At 36.4% G+C, this 22,376-nt stretch overlaps 2 protein-coding genes across 3 annotated transcripts; one reads left to right on the forward strand and one right to left on the reverse strand.

Annotated features, from left to right (window-relative positions):
- The first annotated feature begins 904 nt into the window (after nucleotides 1–904).
- Nucleotides 905–6,241, forward strand: LOC121737824 (zinc finger protein 271-like). The gene is made up of 6 exons (XM_042129541.1): nucleotides 905–1,054; nucleotides 2,843–2,950; nucleotides 3,212–3,326; nucleotides 3,668–3,754; nucleotides 4,169–5,158; nucleotides 5,465–6,241. The coding sequence occupies exons 1-6, from the start codon at nucleotides 950–952 to the stop codon at nucleotides 6,133–6,135; spliced, it is 2,076 nt and encodes a 691-aa protein (XP_041985475.1). The 5' UTR covers nucleotides 905–949; the 3' UTR covers nucleotides 6,136–6,241.
- Nucleotides 6,242–10,796: 4,555 nt separating this feature from the next.
- On the reverse strand, nucleotides 10,797–21,897 carry LOC121737825 (zinc finger protein on ecdysone puffs-like). Of its 2 annotated transcripts, XM_042129542.1 has the most exons (11): nucleotides 21,733–21,897; nucleotides 21,321–21,623; nucleotides 20,757–20,917; nucleotides 19,776–20,004; nucleotides 18,518–18,785; nucleotides 17,726–17,826; nucleotides 16,456–16,625; nucleotides 14,268–14,433; nucleotides 13,410–13,578; nucleotides 13,034–13,147; nucleotides 10,797–11,073 (listed from the first exon to the last, which is right to left on the reverse strand). In XM_042129542.1, exons 2-11 carry the CDS (start codon nucleotides 21,615–21,617, stop codon nucleotides 10,892–10,894), a joined length of 1,857 nt encoding a protein of 618 aa, XP_041985476.1. In that variant the 5' UTR covers nucleotides 21,618–21,623; nucleotides 21,733–21,897; the 3' UTR covers nucleotides 10,797–10,891. The 2 variants fall into 2 exon arrangements, with proteins under 2 accessions (XP_041985476.1, XP_041985477.1); XM_042129543.1 differs by lacking the exons at nucleotides 20,757–20,917; nucleotides 21,733–21,897 and having other exon boundaries at nucleotides 21,321–21,470.
- Between the last annotated feature and the right edge of the window lie 479 nt (nucleotides 21,898–22,376).

The raw sequence follows: 22,376 nt of genomic DNA on the forward strand, positions 1-22,376 counted from the left end.
ACTGTAATTTTTACTGACTCTTTGAGTGCCCTGCAAGCATTGAGTAGATTTACGTTTAGATCAAAATGTTTTCCCATAATCATACAAATCAGAAACCTTTTGCACAGGTGTATTGTCAGTAATTTGTCTGTTACATTTGTTTGGATTCCAAGTCATTGCGGCATTCTTGGAAACGAGGAGGCAGATAGACTGGCCAAAGATGCGGTTTCTTGTGGAGATGTGTTTCCGTATGTGAATTATTGTCACGACTTACCGTCTCTTGCCAAGAACTTTCTCCAACAGGATTGGAGTAAGGACTGGGCAGTAAGTAGTCAAAGAAAAGGTGTTCATTATAAGTATATACAACCTGAGATTCAGTTTAAGCCTTGGTTCTTCAAAATAAAGCTATCAAAAAGTACAACTTCATCTATAATTAGAATGAGGTTGGGACATGTCATCACACCGGCGCACTTAAAAAGAATTCGGATTCGCAACGATGATGCATGCGATTGTGGTTTGGAAGTGGGTGATTTAAATCATATTATTCTTTCCTGTCCTCTCTATGATCACTCCTGTCTATATGATAACCTCTCCTCTATATCTATATCCTTTCCTACTTCTGTTCCAATATTATTAAATTCATGTAATATATTAGTTTATTCTTTTTTATCTCAATATTTACGTCACAATTTAATTAATATTTAAATCTATATAATATAATATTTTATTATGAAACTTTCTAACTAGATCCAAAATCCTAAATTCCGTACTTACTTTGTTTTTTCACCGCCTATTCCCTACCTTTGTTTATGGCAAAGTACACTAGTGTCAGTGCCAAATCCCAAAAAAAAAAAAATAGAAACGTGAACGTCAATTTAATGTCAATTTTGGTCGAATTTGTGGTCGAATTGGATGTTTTCAATTTTCAATTAATTTTTAGCAGAAATAATAAATTAATATTATTTTAAGTATGAATGAAGACATCTGTTTATTATGTTTTGCTGATAATGCCAGAGTAGTTTATGTAAAAAATCTACGTTTACAAAATGTATACGAAGGTCTATCAAATGTGATGGTGCGTATTTACCTGTGAACTTGCTGGATCTACCTGTTAATCTACATTTTAGTCTATAACAGTAGAATAAACTATCCATACTTAATTTTATATATTATGCGAAATTATGTCTGTCTGTCTGTAACCTCTTCACGCCCAAAAATGAAAATGAAAATCCTGGGGCCCCTGAAAGGACATATTATGATACTTTGTATCCCGGAAAAATGTACGGTTCCCGCGTGATAAACAAATTATGGCGCCACGGAGTAACGGGCGTTATCTAGTTTAATATATTTAGTATTTACTGTTAGAATCTTTACTACACAAAGTTTAAAAGTAAGTAAGCTAAGTATAGCTTGCTATAATAATTATATCTGTATTATCTATGGGGCTATGGCTTGCTAGTTGTTATTCAAATATATTATACTCAGTATCCCCTTAGTAGTCTGAGAGTGAACATTAATCGCAACTGCACTATCATGCAATCCGAAATTATAAAGAATTCTGAAGACATCTGCTTTTTGTGTTTTGCTAGCTATGTCACAGTTTATGTGGAAAACACTCACCTACAGAAAGTGTATGAAGAGCTATTATTTGACAAGGTTTGGATACAATATTACAAATTAATTAGTTAGTCTGTGTATCTAAAACATATTAAGCATACCTTGATTCCCAGGAACTAGGAAGTATTTGCAGCAGGGATTATTTTTTAATTTGGACAAAGGAAGTTGTCAAAAATCTAGTATTTCACAATTAACATAATGCACTGACCTCCATTAGGGAGCATACCCATACTACGTGACCCATTTAGGGGGGGGACTCGTGACCGAGCGTAGTATTTTGGGTCTTCAAAATACTACGCTCGGTCATGAGAGGGGGGAGGGGTTTTGGTACACCTTGTATAGTATATCTTAATTAATATTAGTGTCAAGTATTTCTCTTTGGCAAACTATTGGATATTAATGTATTTTGGTGATTGTTATTTTTATTCTCATATTTAATTAAGTAGTAATAATTATTATAAACATGCAAAGATTCTTTTGTAATAAATAACTTTAGAGGATACACCAAGGGCTAGAGAAATGAAAAACAAGTACGGTATTCGTAAATTCTATTGCTGTCTCCCTAAACCTCAAGCCTCCCGCCGCAGAGCGCAATAGAGACAACTTCAGCTTGAATTGAAAATCAATGATTCGTTGTCCCTGATTTCTTCTCCAAAACTTAACCGATTTAAGTACCTTTTTCATTAAAAATTAAAGCAAGGCTTGAGCTGTGTTCCTATGTTTAATTTTTTTCTATTATCTAGCCAAATTTGTTTTCTGGATGTTTGAACACAGCGGAAAATCTGGCCATTTTTTGGTTTTTGAACGTTCATATCTTTTTTATAATTAAATTATAAAAAGACTGAAACATGCTAATAGTGGCCATAGATATTAGACATTCAGGAAAAAAATTATAACTGTACCGGCATTATCCAGGGAGGAAACAATGTTTGTATGGAAAAACGGCCCTAGTTCCTCTTAATAAACACAAGTCACAAACATGAGTCAAATTATTTTCATTTGCTAGATACTCTTTCTACTTACAAAATGATTAAAAATTATTATTGTCAATACCACGTGAACAATTGAAGGGGGGGGGGGTCTTGGCATATACTACGCGTGGTCACGAGGGGGAGGGGGGGGGTCCAAAAATCTTTAAAAGTAGGTCACGTAGTATGAGTATGCTCCCTTATACATGGAGCTCAGTGACATAATGGCATTGGGTTAATGAAGATTCTTTGAAAATACATGACACTAACTTTTACAGATGCATTCCGGCTCTGAGCCACTGTGTTACATTTGTTATAAGAGGCTGCTGCAATGGGAACAGCTGGTCAGACAAATCCAGTATATCTTGAAAACTGATCATCATCAGGTAACATACAAGTGTGTAGATCTGTTACTTCTAACTTGTTCCTGTTACCATACTAAAACTCAAAGCACTGAAAAGATACAGAAGAAAAGTATGGAGTTTAAAGTTTGGAGGTTTTATATACTTACCTATAGTCTATACAATAAAATATGTATATTATATAATTATTATCTGTATATTATATTAAGATAAAATGTATAAAACTTGCCATAAAAACATTGTAAGAAAGTTTACACTGTATTTCATCTAAAAAATAATTTTAAGGGTCAAGAAACACAACTTCTGAAACTATCAGCAACACACAACTATAGTGAAGTGCCGCCAGAGTACTCAAACAAACATGAGCCTGATGTCAAAAAAAGTTTAAAACAATGTAAAGGTAAAAATATATGTGCACTTTTTCATTCTGTTTGCTCCTACAATTTTCTCCACGTCTTATTGTGTAGTGAAATGATTATTTATTGAAATGCAAATATACTTTATTGTGCACAATCAAATACATAGACAAAGTTAAAAAATATATATACAATAATTAAGAATAAAGCACACAAAGGGGTCTTTCAGTGCCGAATTTATACTTTTTATGAGCCCCCGCCAAGTATGTATCTGTATGGGGTCCATTGACGCTGCCGTCCCTAGGCCGTCGCCTATAACGCCCTATTTGTAAATCCAGGGCTGGGGGCCTTATTACTAAACCATGATTTTCTTGAATGTTTGAAGGTTCCGCTGAGCTGAAATTGGATTTGTCAGGAGAACATTATAAGAATGATCATACTAGCACCAATAAGTTTGATCATCTACCTTTAGGTAAGTTGTAATTTTTATAATAAACTAGCTGTCCCGGTGAACTTCGTGTCACTTAAAAACCTTCCCTGGACTTCTACAAATATTTTAAGACTAAAATTAGCCCAATCCGTTCAGCCGTTCTCGAGTTTTGCGCTTAGCAACACATTCAGCGACTCATTTTTATATTATAGAGATAGTGATAATATCAGTCTACTATATGCAATTTCTTTTCTGACTTTATCTGGTTATTTCCCCTTCTTACTTGTTATTTCATTTCTTACTTTATCAGTTTCTTGCGTTTTTCGTCTGTTTTAAATTGTAAAATGGTATTGTATAAAAATATATTGTTGGTAAATTTTGGGAAAACACCTTTTTTTTTGCCTTTGTGCACGGAACAATTGTTTTTTATTAAACTTAAAATGTTTTTATTTCCAGACATAAAAGAAGAAAATATTATAGAGACTGACCTTGAGAAATGTAAAGAAACATCTGATGGAATAATTGTCACAGGCAAACAAGTTCCTAAAGAACAAAAACCTGATGTCAAACCTTACATCTGCCTAACATGTGACAAAAAGTTCAGTAGGAATCAGAGTTTGAAAAGGCACATTGAAATAATTCATAATGGAACAACCTTTACTTGTGACACATGCAGTAAAAAGTTTAATAGAAAAACTAACTTGGCTATACACATAAGAAGACATACTGGTGAAAAACCCTATACCTGTAAGCATTGCAGTAAGATGTTTACAGATTCTAGTGATTTGAATAGTCACTTAAAAATACACAGCAACAATAAACCATACAGTTGTCATATTTGTAGTAAAAAGTTTAAACAATCCAGTGAAGTCAAATCTCATTTAAAAGTACACAGCGAAACCAAAGCCTTCAGTTGTAGTATTTGCAGTAAAAAGTTTAGATTCAGAAGTAATTTGAATAGCCATATAAAATATCGTCATAGCGACTACAAGCCGTATAATTGTGAGATTTGCAGTAAAAAGTATACATGTCCCAGAGACTTACAAAAGCATTTAACAGCACATACAGACTATAAGCCCTATATTTGTACTATTTGCTTTAAAAGGTATAAAATTTTAAGTTCCTTGAATAGTCATTTGAGAATACATTACAATAGCAAGTCGTATAGCTGTGACATTTGTTATAAAATGTTTACTTTTTCCGGAGATTTCAAGAGACATTTAAAAACACATACCGGTGAAAAAGCCTTTTCCTGTGATATGTGTATTAAACAGTTTAATGTTAAAAGTAACTTAAAAAGACATATTATCGATTGTCATAATGAGAAACCGACCAGTAATTGTAATGTGCGCAATAAACTATTGTCAGCAAAAACTTGTGACTTGGTAAAAGATGAGAGGGTGCATACTAGCAAAGAAAACTACACCTGTGATGTTTGTAATAAATGTCTTATTACAAACATCACAGGTGTAGTTTTCTTTGCTAGTATGCACCCTCTCATCTTTTACCAAGTCACAAGTTTTTGCTGACAATAGTTTATTGCGCACATTACAATTACTGGTCGGTTTCTCATTATGACAATCGATAATATGTCTTTTTAAGTTACTTTTAACATTAAACTGTTTAATACACATATCACAGGAAAAGGCTTTTTCACCGGTATGTGTTTTTAAATGTCTCTTGAAATCTCCGGAAAAAGTAAACATTTTATAACAAATGTCACAGCTATACGACTTGCTATTGTAATGTATGTCCTTACAGGATATGGCTTAAAAAGGCACATAAAGATTCACATAGATAAGATATATTTTACCTGTGATATTTGCAGTAAGGAATTTAATAAAAAAAACAACTTATTATCGCACATAAGAAATACCCATAACCGCGAAAGACCTCACAAATGTGAAGTTTGCAGTAAAGACTTTTTTGTATTGTCCCATTTAAGACGACATAAAGCAACACACACTGCCAAAGTGTACAGCTGTGATATTTGTAGTAAGATATTCGCTAAGGAAACTGATTTAAAAAGTCACAAAGAAATGCACAGAATGTTACTTATCCCTCGGTATGTAGACTGCGTTGGCAAGCCTCACTGTTGTAAGATTTGTGGTAAAAGTTACACAACAAAGGGCATTTTGATGAGGCACATGAAATTACATACCGACGAGAGACTGTACAACTGTGAAATTTGCAGCAAAAATTTTAAAACTGCTGATTATCTCCGAGTCCATTTAAAAAAACACAGTGGCAGAAAACCCCATAGTTGTGGTATTTGCAGTAAAAAGTTTAGAACGACGTGTGAATTAAATGGTCATTTAAAAGTGCACAGCGAAGATAGGCCCTATAGCTGTACTGTTTGCGGCAAAAAGTTTAAATATTCTAATGTTTTGAAGAGACATTTGAAAGTACATTATGGAACCTGATAAGAGCCAGTATAGGACCACTTATGCGACACTAAGCTGCAGTAGAGCGACGCGACACTTCACAAGTCATAATTGTGGCTTATCTAGTATTACATATAGTATGTCAAAACTAATAAAACATTTTAATATATTCGTTTTATTGTCACTTATTGTAACTATTCCTGTTTGCGCTTCTCGCTTACTTTGTAAACGCATTAGATATGTAAGGATACAAAAAATATGTAAGAATACAGCGTGGCGACAAACCCTACTTTTCTGAGTTAAGAGTTTTATGGTTCAAGCACGAAAACATACCGACGATAAACCGTTTAGTTGTGGATGATGCCAAACGAGCGTAATTTTGTGAGTCGCAGAATTTCGGTCGCGTAAATATTTTTTCATACAAGTCATTCACTTACAAAATTACGCTCGTGTGAATGAAGTCGGAATTTTCTATGAATCTGAATGCAGCAGAATTTCTGCCAGCCGAAATTCTGCGACTTATGAGCACGACTCACAACCTTGCGTATTAATTATTACATTTATTTTTATTCAAAAAAATAAACAATTTACTTTACACAATGTGCCGAGTGCATAAATTAACCATGTATGATGTATTACGATTTACGATGTATTTAAAACTATAAGGCTGGCCTCACACAGCCGGAACTTCTTAATCGAAAATTCATATTATCAATACAGAAAGACCGGAATACCATACAATATCAGTACGCTCCACACACATTCTGATTTTTTCAGATTATGAATTTTATAGATCGATCTGTAAGAATATGAATTTCCCATGATGAAATTCCGGCTGTTTGAGGCCAGCCTAACGCTGCCATCATCATACAAAAACGCCATTTTTGACAGTTCTCTTTTACTAGTAACGCCCCCGCCTTAGATTTAATTTTAAAGATTTTAGAGCCTTGTAGTGACAAGGCTTTATACGTGGGAGAGCCATGCTTCGGCATGAATGGGCCGGCTCGACCGGATAAATACCACGTTCTCACAGAAAACCGGCGTGAAATAGCGCTTGCGCTGTGTTTCGCCGAGTGAGTGAGTTTACCGGAGGGCGGAGGCCCAATCTCCTACCCTTTTCCCTTCCCTACCCTCCCCTATTACCCCTTAAAAGGCCGGCAACGCACCTGCAGCTCTTCTGATGCTGCAAGTGTCCATGGGCGACGGAAGTTGCTTTCCATCAGATGACCCGTTAGCTCGTTTGCCGCCTTATTTCATAAAAAAAAAAAGAACTGACAATTGTGTCAGTTCACAGCTGTTGTCGCACTTTAGTTTATATTTATCGAAGGAAGGAGACGAAGAAAGTAAAAACGGAAGGCGAAGAAGTTGTTATTTATCTGTCAAGATAGTGAATGTGATATTTTTCCAAATTAACTTTCAGTGAAAATTAAAATTGTTACGTTTACATACATTATATTCTCAGTTGTGTTTTGAGAAAATGGGGAAACTACAGAAGAACAAACTCAAAATTCTTAACAAACTAGCGAAAAGTCAAGCTGCCTCTCCAGGTAACCTAACAAATAAAATTATTAAAAAGAAACAGAATGCTGAAAAGAAAGTAACATTTAAAAAAGAGGTATTACTCAAGGAAGCCGTACACGATGAGTCGATGGCTAAAAACATTTCTAGGAGCGAAACTTTATTGAAAAACTTGTTCAAGAAACCTGAAAAAAGTAAACAAAAACAAGAGAGCAAAAAACCGAAAGTTAAACCTGTAGAAAAACAGAAGAAGCGGCAAAAGACACAAATAAGTGACACAAAATTATTGTTGAAACTAATGCGAGGAAGAAAGTAAATTGAAAAAACTTACCGGGATGACAACCCATAACATAACATATGTGCCACTTTTCTGAAGAATTCTTTAGTAATTTTATGGACGTATCAACAAATAATATGTTTCTTTGTCAAGTTATCCTGACACGTATTTAACGATTTTAACACCCAATAATCTTGGCGCTTTTGTAGAATAATCACTAAAATAATTTTGTGATCACCACTTGTTGCACGCCATTGGTTCGCCATCTCTGACCTAACTTTGGTTGCAAATTGCAATAGTCAAGATAGTCAAGACTATTATAACTATGGCATAAAAAGTCATCTTTTAATCATTGAACAGTGTTTTGTTCTATTTTCTGACCCAGGCACATCAATGTGCATAAAATACTTGAAGCTAAACTAAAAAACAAAAAGATTATGTATGTCTTGATTCTACATAAAGTACACATAAGCTGGATATAAATTACGTATTTATATGCATGCAAACATGGGTTCATGGGTAAGGAAAAAGAGCCTATCATGTCATTAAAAAAACTACACCATTACTTTGGCTACTCGGGAGCTACAGTGTATTACAGGCAGGCATAAACCTACTTAAATCCAAGGCAAAAAGATTGCAATACAACTTTTGTTTAAAAGTGGGAATATTCTATAACATAGGTATGTAAATAAAAAACCAGACATTTTTTTTTTATTTACTTTTTATTTCATCATTTCTAACCCAACTAAATTACTGCAGAAGGAAGATTTATTTATTACATAATGATGTTAAATACTACATTCGAAATGTCTTCTTTCTTTATAAGGACTGTCATATTATAAGGGACAAACTTTCTTTACCAATCAGTCATTTTGTCAATACTTTTGTGGAAACCTTTCCTATGATTAAATTGTAGAGATACAATCAACAAGATTGTATCTCTACAATTTAATCTTAAGAAGCATGAAGACAATGATACACCATTACTACTGATTTAAATCTATTTACTTCAATATTAACTACTAGAATTTTAAAAAACCTTGTTTTAAGAAATTTTTATTAAAGGAAATTGTGAAATTTGAATCTGCAGTGAGTTATTATTATATTTTTTAAGATCCACTTGCACGAACCTCAGTTAAAGCAGATTGTCCATCATATTAAATCATATTGTTATATCTGTTATAATAATGATGAGATGGCTCAATAAACATAGATTTGTAAAAGGGGACCTTATTTAGACACTTAAAGTACTTAAGCAAATTTTAGGTACCATACCTAAACTACATCTATATCTGTCTTAATAATATCTAAATAAACTACAATTATGATGGTCTTACGCCAGACACAATCTACAAATTATAAATTACTACAGTAAATTGTAATCCAAATAAATTTAATAACCTATAAGTTATTTTTAAGGTCAAATAGGTCAAAATACGCTTGATTTGATGATATTTATATCATCAAATCACGTTTCAGCATGTTGTTATAATAATATATCTATGAAGTTCATCATAGATGAATCTCAATTCTCAAGATATTTGGACTGTATTATAATACACTCCTTAAAATAGAGGTACAATTATTATAGTTTGTAAAAAAACAGCAATCTTTATAGCATAAAAATAAATTATGCTTCTTAGAATTTTTGTTTGCAAAACTTAATTTTTAGTGGATTTAAAGTGAACTAATTTCATAGTTATAATATTTTTATACTTACATATCATAATAATATTATGATGAATAGATATTAAGTCTTATAATTAAATTTTATTTTATTTTTGTTATGACGATGCGATGCGACGCCCAGATTAATAATAGTATTAAACACCAATAATATCATATTAATTGCAATCGAAAATGTTACTTGTGTACTACTAATTTGATACGTGATATAATTTAATAGAAGAATACAGAAAAAGGTTAAGTATAAGGGCCGCGCCACACCGGAATGGCAGCGGCGCGGCGAGCATTTCTCAAGCGATACTATGTATTACAATAATGAAGATAAAGTTTAAAATCATATGACACTGAAAGTGCTCGCCTCGCCGCTGCCATCGCAGAATTCGAATATCAAAAACTACATCTACTTGTTTAAAATATAGTTTGATTAAAAACTCATATTATGTAAAATAAAAAAAAAAATCTCATAAAAAATGTGAAAAAAAGAAGCAAATGTTAAGGTAATTTTTCATTAAGTGCTGAGTGGAAGTTTCTGTCTATGGTTACTACTCGAGGAAAATTATGGATTGATAACCCTAAAACTGTATGCAGTACCTATACAGGGTGTAACAAAAATAAGTGATAATACTTAGGGTATTATCACTTATTTTTGTTACACCCTGTATATTTTTTACTTACTAATAAAAGTATACAATAGATAATGTTTTGTCTTTGTGTGATAACTGATAAGTTAAAAGTGGAAAGAAACAGACAAAAACATTGTATAGCTCATAACAGTGGTCCTCAACTTTTTTAAATCCACAATTATGTTTTAGCTTTGTTGTCGCGGGCCGCAACTAAAATTAAATATTAATAACATTCTTCAAAATTAGAGATTTAAAAGTGTCTTTTACCGACTTTCAAGACGACTGCCTTATTCTAGCGGTGAATGTGAAAGTCAAAATGGTTCACGCGGGCCACTGAGAAAGTCCCGGCGGACCGCAGTCCGCAGGTTGAGTATAGCTGGTATTATTATAACTTTTATATTACGTAGAGGAAACGTAACTCCCATACTTCAATCGTTTTGAATTTGATTCTTTTTCGCACACTAAAATATGACAATAGCTACGAACACTAACATTCAGGAAATAAAGCCATTGAAACGAATTGTCACTTGTATAAAAACACTAAATTGTGTACCGAATACATGCATAAAGTATTCGGTACACAATTTTGTGTTTTTATACAACATTTTTGACACAGTTACTGTTCCTTAGTTTTTATTATTCGTAGAGGGACAATATTATGCTACTTTCGTGCATGTACTAAAACTCTGTCTTAGTAACGGCGTCGGCCACGGCCTCGTCCGCGCGGCGTGCGGGCCACTTTAGCCGGACTTTCCGGCTTTGTGTCCGGTTCCGGTTCCGGCTCGGGTGCCGGTTCCGGCTCGGGTGCCGGTTCCGGTTCCTCCTCAACCTGAGTCTGTTCTTCAGCCGTTTCTTCGGCGGGTTCCTCGTTATCTGAAATGTGATCAATATTTATAAAACACGTGTACAATCAAAATAACGAGGCCAGTGGCGTAACTATAGGGTGGCTGGCTTGCCAAATTTCTTTTATTATACATTGTTTTATTATTAACGAGACGATAGGGCCCTATGATTTTGCCACGGGCTCCGGATGTTATAGTTACGCCACTGAACAAGGCACATAATTTAATACAGATTTTAGGGTTCCGTAGTCGAATAAAAAAAAGAAACCCTTATAAATTCGTCATGTCTGTCTGTCTGTCCATATGTCACAGTCACTTTTCTTTGAAACTATAAGACCCATACTGTTATACACTGTTATAACCAAATAAAACCTCTCTTACCGCTTAGAATTCTGATTATATTTAAGCCTGTTTCACCACTTCCTGATAAAGTGCCGGATAGGTTATCTACAACTATTTTGACATTTTCCATACTCTATTTGTCAAGTTAATTGGTGGCTGGTCTATCCGGCACTTATGTATGATGTGGTGAAACAGGCCCTTAGGATGTTGTTTTAATTAAAAAATAAATAATAATACTAAAGTACCATACTTATGTGTATCAACTGAGTGCGAACATACAAATGCACGAAACTCGGCACTAAGCTTCGCTCTTGAATGACCTTGACTTAATTATTATTTATAAAGGCCAAACAATGCCTCAATTTTCTACCATCCTTCTTTACAACTTTTCAGTACAAGCCTGTGATTAATTCAATGGTATCATTTTTGAGTTTTCTTCTCTTCCCGATGGGGCCTTTCCTAAAAACTCACTGCCAGACTCAGAGACGAATATTAACCTTACTGTAATTAAATAAAGATTTTGACATAACGTCGTTGCGCCTGCCAAATCCTGTATGTATTTTTAGCTATGATAAATAATAAAATAAAAATTGTTTCATTTCCGAATAGATTTGTAACAAATGCTTTCAGAATGTTGATACTACTGGTGCCTACCACCGGTTCGGGAACTATCCCGGCGAGAAGAACCGGCGTAAGAAACTCGCACGGGGTCCCACTTTTTACCAAAAAAGTGAGAAAAAAATTAATATTTTTAAAATAAAATTTACAATATGAATTATCGATTTCGTACTGACATTTCAGTGGTGCCGGCGATTTAAGATGGCCGCCCTTTTTTATCGATTTTATTTCGATTCAACAGAGTCAATCTCTATTGACATAAGTTGCGTTTCATGCATCTAACATTCTTCAAATGTTTTCGTTACAATAATTTTATACTCCTATTTCACAGTTAATATTTATAATTTTATATTAATAAATTAGCATTTAGCGACTTTTCATTTTTATTCATTTACAATTATAGAAAACATTTGTTTTTGTAGATGGAATATAATTTATTACGTTTTGATTTTTTTTGTTTTCTTGTAAACAAAACCCGTAGCAAGGAGTATGAAAACTGTCACCCACATCATCTTAAAACGCACAAACTATAACTACATTCTACAATGTAAACATTTGACATGTAATAAATGGGTTTATTACTATAAACTATTCTCACATACATAAATCTATTACAAACAAAATTTCTTAAGCGTTAACTTGGTTTGTCTCATTATTAGTTTTGACCAGCCAACCTTCATTCTATAGTATTTCATCGACAGTGTTATTAACTTAAACACGGTTTCACAAAATTTAAGCGCAAAGTAGACGATAATTCAGCGTTACATGCGTAACGTGCTGCCATGCACGCATGATCGTTTATTGTATTGATTGATGCGAATGTCATGCAAACTACGTGCTGTACGATTGACAAGTTGTTTAATTTTTCGTCCTGCAATATGTGCACTACATGCACGCATAATCGTTTCGCCATTGGCATGTCATGCAACAATTATTAATACTGTCACGTAGATGCATGTCATGCAGAATTACCAACTAAAGAGCACTTTAAGCTTATACTTGGTTCTACTCATTTGTTTTGACCAGCCGACCTTCATTCTGTAGTATTTCATCGACGGTGTTCTCCCAGTCTTCGAGGTCATCCTCATTCGCCGTTTCCTGCTCCCCGTTGGCCAGCAGCTCCTCCTCATCATTCTTGGTCTCCGCTGTAACAAAATCCTCATTAATGCTAAGTACTCACATACGGATTTGCTCTATCGAGCAATCACGTAGAGTAAAAACCACGGCTCGGGCTTTCGTGCACACATTTAGCATTGCTCAATAGTTTTACTCCAAATTGAAGGAAATTAGATATATTTAATTCCATTGAGCTGTCAGTTTTGCAGTGCACACAGTAATCGTTACTCGATTTGGAGTAAAACTATCGAGCAAAACCGCATGTGAGCACTTAGCATTACAGTTACTCACACTTGACTTGCACATCGTTATCACCGTTGTCGTTGCCACCGTTGTCATCACCCTGGCCGTTGTCGGCGTTGTCCTTGTCCTGTCCGCCGTTGTCGTCGTCGGTCTTGCGTCGCTTCCAGTTGCCGGTGTCGTCGCTGTTATGCGGACGCTTGTTCGACTCGCCGGGCGTCTGAAACATATAATCCATAATAATATTATAAATGCGAAAGTGCGTCTGTCTGTCTGACTGTCCGTCTGTCTGTCCAGTGGCGGTCCAAGACCAAAGTTTGATGTGGGCAAGATATTATGTTTTGCGAGGATTGACGCGCAAGAGGACGGATTTTGTTGAGAGAACATTTTTATATGCTAAGTACTCACATACGGTTTTGCTCGATAGTTTTACTCCAAATCGAGTAATAATTACTGTGTGGACCGCAAAACTGTCAGCTTCGAGCTGACAGTTTTGCGGCTCGCATCGAGCCAGCTTCATGGAATTAAATGTATCGATTTCGAGTAAAACTATCGAGCAATGCTGAATGTGTGGACAACAGACAGAGCCGCGGGTTTTACTTGACGTTATTGCTCGATCGAGCAAAAACGAATGTGAGTACTTAGCATTACACTAATTTTTTATTTATAAAAAGATCCCCACTGCTTGCTTGTATGCTTCACGCCCAAACCACTGGACCAATTTTATTGAAATTTGGTATGGAGATACACTCAGTATCTCCATAGGATAGTCCCGGGAGAGGACATAAGATATTTTTTATCCCGAAAAAAACGTACGGTTCTCGCGCGATAAACAAATTTTGGCGCTACGGATCATCTAGTAGAACAATATCTGCTGTCAAACGGCTGTTGTATGACATAAATACCTACCTCCTTCCCGCTCTTCTCGGCAAGCAGCCGCACAAACAGGCGGTGGTGTCGCCAGGTGCGCAGGTGGACTTCAGCCGTCTCCTCGCTATCGAGCAGCTTCCGGCACAACTTGCACTGGTAACACCGGAACTCCTGCAGGAAAGACGCGCCCACGCCACGTTCGGTACTGGAAAACATAGAATTAGAACGTTAGAAAAGGCATTCCATACAATCGTCAGCGCTAAAATGTGTCACCCTCGAAATGAGTGAGCTCACTCATCTGAGAGCAGTGTGCCTTAGGACGCGGTAACCGCCGGACGTGTTTAATTCATTAATTACCGCGTTGTTTTTCGCTACATTTCGCTCCAGAATGCCGTCATGCCTTCCGACAGTGCAGCAACAAAACGAGGAATACAAATAAAGCCAAAGGTATAATATTTCACACGTAATTACTAAGATTTTATTAATATTTAAATTATTGTCTTCCATTTTAAGAGAAAAATCAAAGCGAAGCGTAAAATGAGCGAAAGAGAAAGTAGTATATTATGATATTACTGTAAGACAAAAAAGGACGACAATATTTTCTCGATTCGATTAAATCGTAAAATGAGCGAAAGAGAAAGTAGTATATGCTATTACTGTAAGACAAAAAAGGACGACAGTATTTTCTCGATTCGATTAAATCGGTAAATGAGCGAAAGAGAAAGTAGTATATGCTATTACTGTAAGACAAAAAAGGACTACAATATATTCTCGATTCGATTAAATCGTAAAATGAGCGAAAGAGAAAGTAGTATATGCTATTACTGTAACACAAAAAAGGACGACAATATTTTCTCGACACACATTTTGCATGCAAAATCATTTTTACAGTTTTGACGGCATACGTCGTATCTAAGTATTTTGATATCGTTGCTGGAAAATATGTATATGTGCAATAATCAAAATCAAGGGCTAAGTAATCTGGGCTGCTATAGTTGCCCTAAAGCAGCTATTTCCAACCTGCGGCCCGCCAAGACTTTTTCAGCGGCCCGCGTGTAATAAAACAATTATTTTGAATTTCATCCCCACCGGCAAATTTGTGCAAAGTGCTCGTAAAAGTTATGAAACGTTTGGCAATTTTGGATCTCTAATAATTTTAAAGAACATTCTTATTTTAACCCTAAAATATTTTGGTTGCGGGCCGCGAAGCCAAGACCAAAGTGTTTGTGGCCTGCGTAAAAAAGGGTTGAGTACCTGACTTACGACTGCCCTAATGCTTAAAACTGGGCGACCATAGATGCCCAACTGACTAATCGTGCCGTGTCTTTGTCGGAAATTTCTCTTATCTTTCTGACTACATATTATGCTGCAGAACTGAGCCTATCCGCAAGATTAGCAATATGGAGACCTACTGTCATTTACCAACAAGTGTAATACCTAAGAATACAGTGGTGTCTACCAATTTCATCTTCTCATCATTTAATAGTATTAGTTTGGACTTGCCTAACATTGGGCAAAGTAAACTTTATATATTTTGTTTTACTTAGGCCGGGCGCCCACTAGCGGCCAAGCCGCGGCGGCCACCGAGATAGATACCTTAGTATGAAACCGCCATACACGACGCGTACCTGGCCGCCGCGACCTGGCCGCTAGTGCGCGCCCGGGCTAAAAGTTATTAATATTAAATCAATGTATAGTTGGTTGTATTGGTTGAATGTTAATAGTTTGAGTTGTTAGTTTTGAGAAAGCAATGATTACCTCGTCGTAGTTTGACTGTTGTCGCTTCACATTAAAAATAAGTGAAGTGTCATCAGCAAGGATTACTATCTTATTATTATTATCCTTAACAAGGTAAGGTAAGTCATTTATATAGATGAGAAAAAGAAATGGACCTAATATAGATCCCTGTGGGACACCAAATTCGATTTTGGTTCCTCTGGACCCTGTACTATTTACCTCAACCCTTTGAGTCTTATTTTTAAGGTAAGAAGTCAAAAGGCTGAGAGAGTCCTTTATGCCATTTCTTCAGCTTTATAACAATAGTTTATATTATCTATTGCTACAACACATTCTGTGTATAAATGTGTAGGTGGTTCCTACATGTAAGAAGTAGGTATACAAATGAGTATGTGCTGTAGTTTCATTATTGCAACCCAAAAACTAAGAATAAGTGATTCTCGCAAATAATTGAATGACAGGTGATGCCAATAATTTCAAAATTACACACCTATAAGCGGGCACCATTTCCGGAGTGAGATGGCTCAGGTCGTCTCCATCGTTGTAGTCCAACACAGTATCTTCGGTGTCCATGGGAGGTTTCTTCGTTGTGGTGTCCTCCTCCTGCGGCTTGTCTTCAGCCTCACCATCGTCTGCCTCCTTCTTGATCTCGTCACCCTCCTGAAGGTTACAACCAATTTATAACCTTACTTACAAAACTACTTTCTTTAGAATGGCATTTCTAGAAAAGTTCTGATCTTTGCCATGCTCCAAAACAGCTACGAAAAGACTAAAAATGGTATACATACTCTGTTTTTACATTACTTTATTATATGTACAATGTATACCAATCAACAAAAACAAAAAGAGAAAAGAAATCTTGTTGGAAAATAAATACCTTAACATGAGGTGTATAAAGCACTCCCAATCTTATTGCTCAGCTAGATGTTAAAACAAGTGATCAATAGTGAATGAACCAGTGAAACCTACGACTTGGCTACGAGTGCTATGACCTAGGACAGTGATACTGCATAGTGTTTTGGACCTAGTGCTTGTGAATAAAGTCTTCAAGAGAGTCAGCAGGTCTTTCTCTCCAAATCCTTCGAACCCTAGCACGAAACAATATCATTTACTAGAGGACATGCGAAATTCGATAATTACGCGTACATTCTTCGAAAACAAAAGTATCCTATGTCCTTTCCAGCCTCTCAAAGTACCTCTATATCAAAATTCGCCTAATTCGGTTCAGTTGTTTAAGCGTGAAGAGGTAACAGACAGACACACTTTTACAAAATATTAAGGGCCTGTTTCACCACTTTCTGATAAAGTGTCGAATAGGCCATTCACAACTTTTTGACAGATTATATCCATACATGATCTGTCAAGTTAATTGGTGGATAGCCTATTTATCACTTATCAGGAAGTGGTGAAACAGGTCCTAAGTAAGGAATAATACAAGATGTCGAAGAATTTAAACAGTAAATCAGATCGTAACAGACAAACAGATAGACTTTCGCATTTATAATATTAGCATGGCTTGTATAAAGACGAAAATCCATACTAATATCATTTATACGAAAGTCTGTCTGTCTGTCTGTTACGTCTTCACGCCCAAACCGCTGAACCGATTTTGCTGAAAGGCAGGGAAATACTTTGAGTTCCGGCAAAGGACATAGGGTACTTTATATCTTAAAAAATTTACGGTTCCCGCGCGATAAACTACTTTTGGCGCAGCAGAGATGCGGGCGTTATCTAGTAAGCAAGTGGTTGAGTAATCTCACCTTGTTGGAGTCATCATTGTCGTCCTTGTTGAAACGGCGGCGCTGAGGCGGATCCTCGCGCAGATACATCTGCTCCATGTTCAGAGTTGATATCACCATCACTGGAATTGAAAATAAAAAACATTTTAAAAATCTGCTAGTGCAGTCCCTCGGTAATAGAATTTTATATTATTTATTAAAATATGGACTCATTTGAATGAACCGTTTTGAAAAGAAATGAAATATTCGTGAAATTTTAAAGCGCGTGTGACGTAATTCTATTGCTACTTGATCTAGACACGTATGTTAACCGAATGTTTTGTCAATAGTCAATACACACTGTAAAAGTTACCTAAAATGCAAATGTGTGCGACTGGTGTTATTGATCTGAGATGGTCTAATTAATTATGAAAGTGAAACTGTCAATTATTGTACAATCAAGTCAAACTTATCTCTCTTACTAAGCTAAGGGGAAGTCTTATCGAGACTTATAAGATACTGCACGAAATTTATGATGTGCCTTGTCTCCGAGAACTTTACACCCTGAATACGAATAAGCACCTAAGAGGACATCCTTTAAAATTATGCCGAAATCCCAGCAAGAAGTTACCTAGAAGCCACTTTTTACCTAACCGAGTGGAAGTGGTCTGGAACAGACTTCCTGAAAGTGTTGTAATGGCAACTTCTGTGAACTGCTTTAAAACAAACTGGACCAATTGGGAGATGAAATCTTCAAACAATTTGACACACACGCATCAGCTTAATGGCTGCTATTGTGGTTACACAAATAATAATAATAAAAATAATAATAACCTTCAGGCTTCGGCTTAGTAACCACCTCTTGTTTATTCTGCATCTCGCGGAGATGCTCCACAGTGAGCCGGTGCTCATCCAGCTCAATACGGGTGGGCATCTCCTTGTGGCATCCAGCGCAGGTCGGATGGAGGTACTTCTTGAGCTTGCGGTGGCCTACCGTGGTGCGATGGATGGCTCCGTCCGCTGCGTACATGTCACACATAGCACAGTAGAAGTCGCGAGGTGGGTGCTGCCCGGTTTTCCGTGTACGCTTGATCTCACGTATCTGAGGGTGAAAGAATTATTAAAATGTTTACTCTAGTATCTGTTCGGTATAATGTGGTCACTAGCTGCCGCAACTCAGAGTGGAACATTATTTACTTAATTGTAATTAATTCAAAATTTTTACATAAGCGCTCTTAAAGACGAACGGTGCGTGTCGGCGACAATCGGCGGCACGTGTCGGCGGCAGTCGACGGCACGTGTCGGCGGCAGTCGGCGGCAGTTTATGACGCATGCAGGGGGCCTATCACGACCTTCCCTAAAACTTTTATGTTTTCAGAACATTTTGTCGTATTACAATCACATTACCATACTCACTTTTTAAATATAATTTTACTAAAAAACGGTAAAAAAAGCAAAACATTGTTAAATCTGCTGTGAAATATCAACTTTTTTTAAGATCGCTAGCTTGACTTTAAAGTAATATTGTTTATCTGTCAAACGATGTCGCTTAGTAGAGGTGGTAGGCCCCCTGTTGTGACGTACCGCCAAAAGGTAAGCATTCACAGGTTGGTATCGTACGCAACGGACGGCTCGCATCAATCGGATAATTTTTTCACAGTACGTCCTCTGAATTGGCAGCGTACGAATTACCAACATTATCTGTCAAACTCTTTATTAAATTCAAGGTTAATCGTAATTAAATGTCTCTGAGTATGGCGGTAAGAAATACAAAAAAATAATTTAATTTTAAACTTAGAATTATTTGCTCTGCTTTTTCGTCCTTAGAACTGAATAAAGCTTAAAAAATTTGGGAGCATTAGGAGTATGGTATAGTCTTTAGGAGTATATTTATAGTTTTTATACTGTGAACATCCATATTGTGAATTAAGACTGTGCTACGCCCATCTGCCTTGCTCTAAAAAGCGATGCGACGCGATTTTACAATAACTATTGTTTCACAGAATCCTTATTATTACAACATCTGCAATTTATCAACCCATCTGTTAAAAAAAACAACAAAAAGGTCAAAAACATCAACATAATATTATACCTTAAACTCCTGCCTCATGGTATCCGCAGTGAGGGCATAGCTCTCAGCCGTCTTCTGCATCATGATGGCATGGGCTCGGCCACTCAGATGGTTCTCGAAGGAGCGTCCATCCCACATGCTCTTGTTGCAGATGTGGCAGCGAAGGAGCTGGGGGTTGATGTCATCATAGCGAGTCTTCGGGGCCTCCTTTTGTTCCTTGCTAGCTTCACCTTCGGTTTCCTTTTCATCGCTGTAAGAAGTGCTCAGATATTGTATTAATTTGAAAGGAATATCAAGTTTACTCTCTGCAATATGAACAGAAAAACAATGTGTGGTAGTAAATAGAATAGGCATAGCTTGGTAGAAATCCATAGCACAAAATATATTCGCTTGCCTTATTTTTATTTTACATAATGTAGCACACATGTGGGCTTCATACCTTGTGACTGTGACTTTTTGCAACAATGTTTAGCTGAGTCTGTCAGTCTGTCCGTCCATGTTTAATAGGGATGTTTCCAAAGTCAAAGATTAGCAGATTTTTAATAAAATAAAGATTACAGTATAAAACATTTTCTATAATTTCAGTTTCTAAAATTTCAGCTTAATTAATAACTTTGTACTCATAAATTAGTTATAAAAAAAATTAAAACTATTCATACTTTTACCTTGATGATGTAAAATAGACTAGTCAATACAAAAGTACTTTTACATGGAAGAGTTTATAAAAGATTGTTACCACTTTTGCATTGACAACCCCAATAGCATGCAATCTAAATAGAAGTTGATGCATAACATCGGATACATGTCTTACGTACAAGACAATTTCAACAAAACTTATCCATAGACACTCTATGGTTGAAAGAAGCACGTTTTATATCTCCGAAACGGAGGTACAGATTCGCCAATACGGCCAAATTTGCCAGTGAACGTAAGTTATGCTGAAATGGTTGCGGGGATCGGAAACTCGGTACTAGGCACTAGCACCGGAAGGAAGCTCCTTACCTCGCCTTAACTTTTGGCTTTGGATCGGCCTCCTTTCTCTGGGCGTTCTTGTTGGGTTGCCTTGGGCCATCGTTAGGCCTGAACGGCTTACGGTTCGTGTTGATACGCTCACCAGCCCGATTGTAATTGCCCGTACGACGGAAATTACCCTGATTGCCCATCTAAAGGGAATTGACAAGTGTTAGTACGAAACAGCCGTATTGGCCTTAGAAAGGACATTTGACGTCAGCCAAATGTCGAATTACCTGAAAACTTATAGAAAGTGTAAACAAGAAATCAAGTACACATTGTATAAAGGGATGAGTTGTATTCACAGGTAGTAAGAGAGAAATTAATTTGTACTGTTCCGAAATAGAGAGTTTAGTATTCTAAAAGTTAAGAGATTTGTCTGATCACAAACATTTTTCAAAGAGAATTTTCGATTTTGAAATAAAATGCCACATCAATATAGCATTAAATGTTACAAAAGACAAGAGACATTTGTTAACTTTCCAGAGAAAAACTTTTACGGAGAACTAAGTTTTTGGAGAAATATGTACTTTGTCAAAATGGGGATGTACTTACCCGATTGGGGGGGTAACCACGATCATACCGACCCATGTTAGGCCCAAAGTCGCGTCTCATGGGCATGTCTAGGAGGGAAGGGACAGGATTCTGGCGGGGTTGGAGGAGGTTGATGATGTTGCTCGCCAAAGCCAGGGTAGCCTCAGTGGAGCCCCCGGCTAGCGGGAGCAGGTTCGGGAGATCGTTCCCGGGGCCTCCGCCCTGCCATGGCGATACGCCGCTCCGGAAATTCTTGTTTCGGTCATTACGACCGAAATCCATGCGGCGATTGCCTGGCTGCGGTCTTCGGTTTGCCATGTTGAACTGAGGAGAAAATAACACGTTTATGATCGCCAATGGCGTTGGTACCGGCTACGGGCTAACCAAGGGCTATCTGTTCTTTTCTATCTTGATAAAATATATAATCACTTACTTGGTTCGGGTGGGTAATCCAAGACTTTGTTTACACGAAGAAAGGTTGATAGTTTTTGCTTTTAAATGGTGCACTAATATTTACGCACAATTTGTTATTGTAGACGATAAATTTCTCTAAAAATCCGAGAGAAAATGGCCGACAGCTCACAGCAAGCCGTGCAAATTTTTGACGCCATTTTGACGGCCACCGACGACATTAAATGACAGTACTACATCGTCTTCTTTCTTTTTTTTCTTATTATGGCACTTCGGCTATTTAACCATGGCCAGTGTCGAGTAGGAAAAGTGAAAACAAAATAGGCTACTTGACCTAATTTTTTTCTTCATGCTAATCGCTTCTTAATCATTCATTTTTACAAAAAAAACTAATATTTTAATATTTTGCACAGTAAAAAGTATATATTAAGTCTATGGTAAAAACCATAGACTTAATATATACGGTACTGTCGTATAGACCACCTGACAACCCGAAAATGCGTGACCATTTTCGATCTGTCAATGTGTGCGTGTGCTAGTGATGTATATTTTACTATCGATAGTATAGTATTTTGCTATCGATAGTATAGTCCGTTCGAGTTATTTTACCTGAGTTTCTATAAGAAATAAATAATATGCAACTTTGACAGATTTGTATTTCAAATT

This window comes from Aricia agestis, chromosome 21, assembly GCF_905147365.1.
Source record: "Aricia agestis chromosome 21, ilAriAges1.1, whole genome shotgun sequence".
Classification (NCBI taxonomy): domain Eukaryota; kingdom Metazoa; phylum Arthropoda; class Insecta; order Lepidoptera; family Lycaenidae; genus Aricia; species Aricia agestis.

Coding starts and splice junctions, on each gene's coding strand:
- LOC121737825 (XM_042129542.1), bottom strand. CDS start 21,617: ATGGCAAACCGAAGACCGCAGCCAGGCAATCGCCGCATGGATTTCGGT. Junction 20,005..20,756: donor AAGCCAAAAGTTAAGGCGAG/GTAAGGAGCTTC, acceptor CACTTCTTACAG/CGATGAAAAGGAAACCGAAG. Junction 16,626..17,725: donor ACAATGATGACTCCAACAAG/GTGAGATTACTC, acceptor TGTAACCTTCAG/GAGGGTGACGAGATCAAGAA.
- LOC121737824 (XM_042129541.1), top strand. CDS start 950: ATGAATGAAGACATCTGTTTATTATGTTTTGCTGATAATGCCAGAGTA. Junction 1,055..2,842: donor AAGGTCTATCAAATGTGATG/GTGCGTATTTAC, acceptor TAACTTTTACAG/ATGCATTCCGGCTCTGAGCC. Junction 3,327..3,667: donor AAGTTTAAAACAATGTAAAG/GTAAAAATATAT, acceptor GAATGTTTGAAG/GTTCCGCTGAGCTGAAATTG.